We start from the raw sequence: 10061 nt of genomic DNA, 5'->3' as shown, positions 1-10061 counted from the left end.
AATAAAAAACAGACAAAACACCTGTTAACTGTCATTTACAGTTTATTTAGCGCTGAAATGTGTTAAAAATACAATTAACAGTTTGTGTCTCATGTAAGGTTCACAAGTCAGCGATGCAGTTAGTTGTTTGCAAAACCTCGTCACTTTAGTGATGCAGGTAGGAATGTTCTAAGTTACAGCAATGATAGAACGGAATTACCCTAATAAGCAAACTTGGAAAAACCAGACGCTCAGTGGTGGAAGAGCCGCAGGTTGGTGTGGACCAGAGTGATGCCCTGCTCGTTACAGGCTTTGATCACAATCTGGTCAGCAGCGGAACCTGCCGGAGCCGCGATGAACTCGACACCACTCTACACACACAAACACACATACAGACACACACAAAACACACACACACGGGGCAGAGGCGTTAGTGGAGGCGGTTGGAAAGCTGGTCAGTGCAAAACTGTTCACGAGATTCACAGCGAGCGATTGGACACGTTGATGACGTTTCTAACAAGCGACGGGTGAAAAACAAAATATAAAAATATAAAAATCTCACGGTGAAAGAGAGGCCATATGAGACACAGACCAAGATGGATGTCAACGAGATTCAAGACCTTTTGGCAATAACATTCAATTCTCGTTTGTTTACCAACAGAACGATGGACAAACATACTGATCACTATATGCTGCTGTGTTGTTCATGAGAAAGACGAGATCTCATCTCATCTCATTTTCATCCGCTTATCCGGGGTCGGGTCGCGGGGGGAGCAGCTCAAGCAGGGGGCCCCAGACTTCCCTTTCCCGGGCCACATCGACCAACTCTGACGGGGGGATCCCGAGGCGTTCCCAGGCCAGTGTTGAGATATAATCTCTCCACCTAGTCCTGGGTCTTCCCCGAGGTCTCCTCCCCACTGGACGTGCCTGAAACACCTCCCAAGGAAGGCGCCCAGTGGGCATCCTTACCAGATGCCCGAACCACCTCAGCTGACTCCTTTCTAAGTAAAGGAGCAGCGGCTCTAATCCGAGTTCCTCACGGATGGCTGAGCTTCTCACCCTATCCCTAAGGGAGACGCCAGCCACCCTTCTGAGAAAACTCATCTCGGCCGCTTGTACCCATGATCTCGTCCTTTCGGTCATCACCCAGCCCTCATGACCATAGGTGAGGATAGGAACGAAGATCGACCGGTAGATCGAGAGCTTTGCCTTGCGGCTCAGCTCTCTTTTCGTTACAACGGTGCGGTAAAGCGAACGCAATACCACCCCCGCTGCTCCGATTCTCCGGCCAATCTCACGCTCCATAGTACCCTCACTCGCGAACAAGACCCCAAGGTACTTGAACTCCTTCACTTGGGCTAAGGACTCATTTCCTACCCGGAGAAAGACGAGATGTGGAAGACAAACCCCGGGAAATATCTGGACCCAATTAATTTTGTGTCTATAAACTGCCATGGAATCAATAGATTTCACACGGCTGCTGAGCTTTTATTATGCTAGATTAAAGCACATGCATTTCCGTGCAATGTCCACATGCTTTAGTGATAAGTGATATTTACCCGTTTGGCACGATCGATGTTGTCTCTGAAGGGGAAGAAGGCGTCAGAGCTGACGGCCACTGCCTGCAGGGAGCTGATCCAGTTCTTCTTCTCAGTCTCCGACAGAGACTCAGGCTCCTCTTCATACATGGACTTCCAAATTTCCAGGTCTGGACCCTGACAACACAAAATACACACAATAAACAAGTGCTCCAAAATCTAAATATATATCCCTCTACATTAATTACATGTATTTTATAGTGAAACATTAAGCTGAGTCTTCAAAGAGCCTGTGATGTTCCTCCTTACCTCTCCAATAGTGTTGCTCACATATTGGTCGATTGCATTGGCCATCTCCGCCCGCTTCACGCCGCTGCGAAACTTCATGTTCAGGACCCGCGGGTGATGTCTCAGCCACCAGTTATCAGCTTTGTCACCTGCCAGCCGAGTGCAATGGATACGTGACTGTTGACCAGCCCCGATACCAATGACCTGTAAAACAAAGACGAAAAACAAATGAGTGAAAGAGTGATGGCTCTTTCTGATTTTGTTCTCCTCCTGTTCTTACCTGTCCATCTTTAGCATAGCAGACAGAGTTGGACTGAGTGTACTTGACGGCGATCGTGGCCACAGTGAGGTCCCGCACCGCTTCCTCAGAAAGCTTGTGGACACAGGAAAGGTCAAACGGTGAATACTTGTTATATAAGTCTAATTGTGCTGCTAGAAATTAAGTTATTTAAAATAATAAGAATGTATAATATTAAACTTATGAGACTCACAGAGCCACTGGAAACGACGTTGTTGAAGAATTCCTTATCGATAACGCCTCCGTTCCTCTTTTGTTTGAGATGGAGTCCAAATAACACCCTCACCTCGGCCTCTTCAGGCTCGTAGTCTGGATCCATCTGAGACAAAAACACACAAATGGTCAGAACATTGAGTCAAACAGCAAATTTAACTCGGCATATAAACTGATTGGTAAAATGTTTCACCTGAAGCACGCAGTATTTTCCTCCCTTCTTTTTGGAGAGGATCTTGAGCGCCTCCTCCTCGTAACCAGGAGCAATGATACCATCAGACACCTGAGAACAAGTGGATTGAATCAAAACAATGTTGGTTAACCCCAACCCTTTTTTTAAAAAGATGTTAGTGCTTTGACACAAGTCTTTACCTCTCTGGATATAATCTTAGCGGTGGGAACGTCACACACGTCTGACACAGCGATGAAGTCTCCAAAAGAAGACATCCTGTCGGAGCCTGGTGATGCAGACAGCGTTAGTGCAGCTCCAGATCCCAAAACGTATAGGCACAAACGTTTGTGTATTATTTTTGTTTACCTCTTGCCCTGGCGTAGGCTGTGGCCAGTGGGGTGAGATCCTTTAACATGTCGTGCACCATGCACACTTTGGCTTCCTCCTCAGTCAGAGGAACTCCTACAGCAGCTCCTTCAGAAGAAAGGGGGGGAAAGCTTTTTTTCAGCTTCAAGGCATTTTACTCCACATGGATGTTTAAACTGTGAAGTGTGTCTCTCAAAGAGCGTGTCTCATCGTCTTACCAGCAGGGCTGACATGTTTGAAGGAGGCTGCAGCAGGCAAGCCAAGGGCACTCTTTAACTCTTTGACCAGCTGCCAGGCGTTCAGGGCATCACACAGGTTGATAAAACCAGGGGAACCTTTGACCACTGGGAAACAAATCAAAATGAATGTGAGAAAAGGAAAATGACCGGACACACATGTCAAACCTACTTTGCCAGTACAGTCAAGTTCACACCACCCAATCGTTTTTTTCGCAGTTGCCAATGAGTTTTACAATTCGCTGACAAAAGCCCCAGATCAGAGCTAAATAGACGTTAGACTGGCGGTTTGCAATGGCTACTAGATTTGTAGAAGGCTAAATATCTAGACAAACTGGCGACAACTACATCCAGCCTTTACATTGCACATGTCTGTAGTCATGGATAACAAGCAACGCAGTGCAGCTAAATTAACTAAACCAGAGTCGAGTTTGGACAGAGCAAATAGAATTCCTGTTTGGTTCTTGTGTGAACTCCAGAGCGATCCGAAAGGTTTGAAAGTCGTGTGTTGGCTGAAGCAAAACACTGCATTTCAAAATGTTTAATTAGTTCAAATTCACAGAGCTGGGATCTGGCTCTACCTTTGAGGGGGAGGGCTGGGTGCAGGGTGTAGAGCTGGGCAGGCGCTTGGTGGGGGTTCATGCCGTAACGCAGAGTCAACTGGGAAACACCCGAGCTGAACTCTCTGCGAAAGTAGTCCGATATGGCGTCATCGTACAGGGCTGTGTGCGTGAAGGCCTGGAGGTGCACAGAACATAAAAACACAGTTACAAAGTTCAACAACTGGACATTTAATACAAGGTCACGACTGTAATGATCTGCATTATGTGGAGGCATCATCCCTAAACCAAAGTAACACAATTTATGAGACAAAATACAGTTCATTGTTGTCAACAAGGTGAAAGTGCACAGGTTCTCATTTGTTTAACTCTGTAACCTGAACACTTTCCAACACTTCACTGCAATTTGGCCTTTCTCTGACCTTCACCTCTAAAACAAATACAGATGTGACCACACCATCAGAAAAGATACAGTTTGGTGAATATTATTGACCAGATTTTGGTTGCATGTGCACTCTGGAGACCTATGACTGAGGCCTGCTCATACCTTAAGAAAAATTTTAAAACAGGTATGATTAGCATGTTATGCCAAACTGCGAGTCATAACTCACAACAGAACAAGTCTCAACAGTGACTGTGTGGGATTAAACTACGCTTTCATGGTGGTGTGAATAAGAAATATGGTAACAACACACAACTTGATTTCTTCTAACTCTAAAAGGCCACTTTCCAAATTGTCTAGTTCATTATTAAGTGTATATAAATATTGTAAATATTACCCGGATTAATCTATGAATCATTTGTTCTTTAAGATGTCAGAAAGTGGCGAGTGTTTTTAAAGTTTTAAAAAAAAGACTTAAAGGACGTCCAGAGCAGCTGAGGTCAAGTTGGATTTGAGGAGCTGTGTGTTTTTCTCAAATCCTTGGAAGTTAAAATGGTGCTGGGGGAAAAACAACAACGTACTTTAAGAGCCAGAGTCCTGCGTGTGTCCAGGGTTGTGTCTTTGTCCACTGAACCCTCCATCTCCTTGGCAACCAGTGAATAGTCGGCCGGATCGCACACGATAGTGACTCGAGCGTGATTTTTGGCTGCAGCTCTAAGCAGAGTCACTCCACCTGAAGAAGAAGGAAAGGAAAACTCATTACAGAGATTTCCCCATTAACAAAGTAAGGGAATACATTTGATTTTAAACTTCTGATACTTTCTGCTATTGAAGCATTGTTTGAACATTTTCTTTATGTCGGTTTTATTAAGATACAATGAAGTATTAAGCTTCTACTCGGCTCACCAATATCAATCTGCTCCACAGCATCCTCCACTGTAACATCCGGGTTAGAGACCGTCTTCACAAAAGGGTAGAGGTTACACACCACCACTCTGAAAAAAAAGAGCAACAAGAAATGTAATTCATACTCATCAAACCCTAAAAACACTCAATCACACACACAACAAATGCTTATTTATCTTATTTTATTTATACTGATGTTTTTTTATTGCTTTTTGTGAAGTTCTATATAAATACATTTTATTGTTCAAATTTTCTATTATTAGACACATCATACTCCTCATCCATACTACTTTGTTATTGTCATTTCCCCCCACATTATGTGACCTGTTTTATGATTTCTTCTACTTTTCTTACAGCATTAGTTTTAAGAAGCAAGGTATTTTTTATCATGCCGGACAGAGATATCATTGTTTGGTATTGTTAACACATGGAAAGATTTTAATGCGACTCTGTTGAAAATCCTGTTTTCATGTTCAAAGTAACAGCTAGAACTCTGAGCATGAGGAAGAGGGACTGTGTGACCTGAAGATCAGTGTGCTAGAAGCCACTCCAGTAAGTGGGCACATGTTGGATGTTAATTTAGTTACAGAAACTTGGTTATTTCCTCCACACGTGATTGTTAACACAACCTGTTGGATCCAATAATATAATACATTTAAACCTCTTAAATGTAGGTAGAGGATGCTGCACTAGAGCTTACACTACAGCATGCATCAAGTATGTCAATTAACTAACCAGCTCACAGTGTAGAGCTGAAAAGATTTTTTAATTACTAGTTTTTTTAACAATATAGTAAACTGAAAATCTTTGAATTTTGAGTAAGCGCGACAATTGAAGATGACCATTTCTGTGACAAAGATTAACCGATGAGGAGATAATTGTTATCTGCAGCTCTGTCAGTGCGAGTTTTATTTTCTTTTATCAGGTCCCTTCAGCTTCAACATCTTCATCACATGCTCACAAAACAGGTCAATGAAACACAGAAGGTCTTGATTTTTCTATCAAACGAGTGACGTGATCAATATCTAATCAGTCAAGTTGATTCTCTGTCAGCCTGCGTGTGTAATTAAGCTGAGACGACACTGTGAATTCTGTGATCCCACCAGATACCACCGTCTCTAAACGAATGAGAGTCACAAGACCAGTTTATAGCAGGAGCAGCAGTTTCCCAATTTACCAGCAGACAGATTTACTACACGTGCTTCCTCCTGACACAAGACAAGTCTCTAACTGGAACCTATCAGCTTGTGATCTTCTTCAGTCATGGACGCTCTTAGATTAAACTGGACTTTGTAGTTCATATTTCAAATTCAATCCTCCCTTATCTAGGCTTTACTCAAAAATGTAAATATAAGACTGTAATGAATGGAATCTCCTCGTCTATTTCTAAGTATGACTGAGATGAAGGAATATCCCAGAAGCTGAGTTCACTGTGATGAATACTGAGCCAGTTTTTTTCCTTCTCATTAAGATCAGTCATCAGCTTCATGTTGGTATTGTTTTTATTTGTTTTAAAGAACTATAACATACAGAGACATTACAAACTATTCAAGCTGCCAAAACAATCCTCAAAACCCTAATTTTAGGGCTTAAACGTAATTAAGACTTACCTCAACATATGCAAGACCCATATTTTAACATATTTAAGACTTGTTGAGGCCAAACATTTAGATTATTACATTTCTAAGATCCACAACTGAGTAGTTTTCCAGCTGGCTCTACACAGATGATGGTTTTTGACACGTGGGTTTGTGTGTGTTTATTAAACGTGAGTTCTGTCACGTGTCTCTCACCTGACCAGGCCGTAGCCCAGCTTCTCCATGTCCGCGGTGTCAGCGGGGTTCTTCCTGGCCAGGATGCCTCCGTGGACAGCGGGGTGCAGGGTCTTCACTCTGCCCCCCAGCATCTCTGGGTGACCGGTCAGCTCGGACACGTCCCTGACACACACAGACACACACAGGTTAGATGAGGAGATCAGCAGGCAGACGTTAGACTTGGTGCATGTGGAGGAAAGTGGAGAAAGAAGTCATGGCTGCAGAGGATCGAGGTTTTGTTGCAGGACACCCACCTGACAGCCAGTCCCGCTCCACGCAGCGCTTTGGCTGTTCCACCCGAGGCGACCAGAGACAGACCCGTGTCCAGCAGCTTCTTGGCGAAGTCCAGGAGTCCGGTTTTATCCGAGACACTGAGGAGAGCTGCAGGAGACACGACAAGCATCTTTAAAAACACCCGGAGGGGACGTGGGAAGTTTGTTTCTACCGGGGATGAAGCTGAACCACGCTGGAGCTAACGTTAGCCGAGGAGCTAGCTCCCTGTGTGTCGCAGATAAATAAAGTTTAACAAAGTTGAGTAAAAGTAGCAGGAGGAAGTCTTACCGAGCTCTGAGGAGGCCATGTTGACAGTGATGGTGACAGTGTGTGAGCGGCTGATAAGAAAGTTTCTCCCAGTTTAACCAGCAGACACTCAGAGAAGCACGAGACTCATCTACACGTTCCTCATCATGCGATTCAAAAGTAGAATAGACCCGCCCTGCTGACGCCGGCCCGCCCCTCACAAACGAGCGTACCCCAAAAAGTTAATTTTTCATAAAAAGTCAAAGGAAAGTTCGTAAAGTGTGAGTTGTGAGGTGTGATGGTGTGATGGGACTATTGAACTGGTTTACATGTGAAGTGACATGTGAAGTGTTCATAGCTCCTGTTTGAGAGTCAATCACGTGACAGAAAAGATGAGAATCTACATCCACCAGACAGAGAATCACTGGAAGAAGCAAGTATGAACTCAAACACGTGTAATCTCACCACAAACAGACAAACATGTCCACAAACAGAACAATATGTGCAGAAAAAGATCAAATGGACAAAAAATGTCCACAAACTCATGTAAAATCGCCACAAATAGAGACAAATAAGCTGAAACCGACACAAAATTACCACAAACACATAAAAAGATCACAAATAGGGATAAAATCACTACAAACGGACATCACATTACCACAAAATTTACCACAAATAGAATAGATCAAGAAACGACCAGAAAAAGAGACCTGAAACTGACCATAATGACCACAAACAGACCTATGGGTACCAAAAACAGATATAAAATAATGACCATGAACATTTTATGTCTGATCACAAACAGATGACAACAATGAGACACAAAATAAACCTAAATAGACATAAAATGATCACAAACAGATATTAATTGACCAAGAATGGACGTTAAATGTCCACAGAAAATATATAAATTAACCAGAAACATTAAATGACCACAGATACAAATAATGAACAGATATAAAATGACCACAATCAAATGATGTAATACAACATTTAAATTCCAGCATATGAAATAACACAATATAGTCATGACCAGTTATCCATATTTCAGCACAGTAAAAGTCTTTGTCTATCCCCCTTCTTTGGCATAATAGGTTATCAGTGACATCACAACTCGATTTACTAACAATCACGAGTCTGTCTTTTTGTTTGTTTATCCAAAGTTCATTTTAACCCAACGTGGAGCCAAGTGTTTTCCTGTATGTTAACACAAGAGGGCAGACATGGGCCTTGTGCTGTTTGTACAAAAGTCTGCTTAAACATTAGGACGTTTTCTTTTCCCCAAAATGTTTCTGGCAACATTCGTTAAAAAAGACGATGTCTATTTATTGTCTAACACTTGAGAGGCTGTGTCTGAAACATTCGTTTTATTTCTAATTCTGAGACTCTGGGCATTGTTGTATAACGTTAGTTTGGTTGATGTGTCACCTTCAATCTCATTTATCACTGTAAAATAATCTCAAGATGGGCATCAGAGGTCTTATTGTGGTGTTTTTGGTGCAGGTGTATTTGAGAGTAAAATAGATTTAAGTTCAATTGAAAACAACACAGACAGTTTGTGTTTTTCTTGAGTTTGATGCAGGTTGTATGTTTTCCTGTTGGTCAGCATGAACTGAAGGTTACGCTGACGCACACATCACTCTGTATGCACCATTACTGGCTCCACACCTGTAACATACATTTCCTGCAACAATAAATGACGCTCATGAATACATTCCCCCCCTGGCCACGCCTTTTCAATAAACTTTATTGGTAAAAACGGTGCCTTTTCCATAGTCTACAACAGCATTTTAAGTCGGACAGATGTGAATTTATTGGGCCCCGTCACTCACTCCCTTACTTGCCCATTAGTTAAGTGACAGGACAGGGCCCCGGGAAACCTGCACCAATACATGTGATTACGTTAAAAGATCGCACAATCTGTTCATATTTACGTAATGAGCCCGACATTTCGCTGATTGATTAAACTCCGGGGTGTAAATATTTTAAAGGGGCCCTTGATTTATCATCCCACAGAGCAAAAAGAGGCCGATTTATTTGTCCAACTATGAAAATGGTGGGTTCTGGTAAGCGCTCCATGTCTGAGGGCTGATCTGACATCTCAGAGGTGACTTGAGTGATTCAATAGACAGTGAAAGATTTTTTATTGAAAGACACAGGCTCTCCGGGCGTTATTGGTTCAAAAAGCAGGGAGGCAGAAGGCCGTCAGCACTTTTTCCCCGGGCCCACTGTTGAGAAAACTGACAGCATTATCAGCAGTAACTGTAATTTACGCCAGGAATTTTTAATCAACATGACGGGTGTATTCAGATTAAATTAGAAGAGAAACGGAATCAATGACCTCCGTATATTGCTCCACTGCCTTTTGAATGAGCTGTGATTTTTGGAGGGGGGGGGGGGGTGTTGTGTCATAAAACAGGCCAAATGGCATTTGTCATGCAGGCTGACAAGTCACACAACTAAATGAGGTCCTATCGATTCGCATGATTTTTCATCAGCCAAATTAAAAGCTGCAGTTTGATGGAGGTTCAGTCTGCAGAGCTCGTTACGTATTCTTTTCTCTCCCATTAAATCAAGTCTCAAAATGTCAGTGAAAACTCCTCAAAGTCCTTCAAGTTCAAACTTCAGCTGGTGAAGTGAGGTCATTTGATGCTGATGCAGGTGTTTGAAAGTTCACAGGAAGTAACAGGAAGCGATCAGCCTCTAACCAGGTTGGTTAAAGTCAAACTTTCACAAACACCAAATCCCAAATCCCCATCTCTCTCTCCTGTTCTATCTGGATTACCAAGT

The 10061-nt window shown here is 42.8% G+C and overlaps 1 protein-coding gene across 1 annotated transcript; it reads right to left on the bottom strand.

Annotated features, from left to right (window-relative positions):
- Positions 1 to 24: 24 nt before the first annotated feature.
- Positions 25 to 7464, bottom strand: atic (5-aminoimidazole-4-carboxamide ribonucleotide formyltransferase/IMP cyclohydrolase). Its single transcript, XM_062378977.1, has 15 exons — positions 7314 to 7464; positions 7007 to 7133; positions 6732 to 6875; positions 4939 to 5027; positions 4614 to 4765; positions 3672 to 3828; positions 3073 to 3198; positions 2855 to 2962; positions 2689 to 2774; positions 2510 to 2599; positions 2297 to 2422; positions 2086 to 2178; positions 1827 to 2009; positions 1539 to 1694; positions 25 to 350 (listed from the first exon to the last, which is right to left on the bottom strand). Exons 1-15 carry the CDS (start codon positions 7330 to 7332, stop codon positions 231 to 233), a joined length of 1776 nt encoding a protein of 591 aa, XP_062234961.1. The 5' UTR covers positions 7333 to 7464; the 3' UTR covers positions 25 to 230.
- Between the last annotated feature and the right edge of the window lie 2597 nt (positions 7465 to 10061).

Source organism: Platichthys flesus, chromosome 1, assembly GCF_949316205.1.
Source record: "Platichthys flesus chromosome 1, fPlaFle2.1, whole genome shotgun sequence".
Taxonomy (NCBI): domain Eukaryota; kingdom Metazoa; phylum Chordata; class Actinopteri; order Pleuronectiformes; family Pleuronectidae; genus Platichthys; species Platichthys flesus.
Note: the sequence above shows the minus strand (reverse complement) of the source record. Positions and strands in the feature narration are given on the sequence as shown.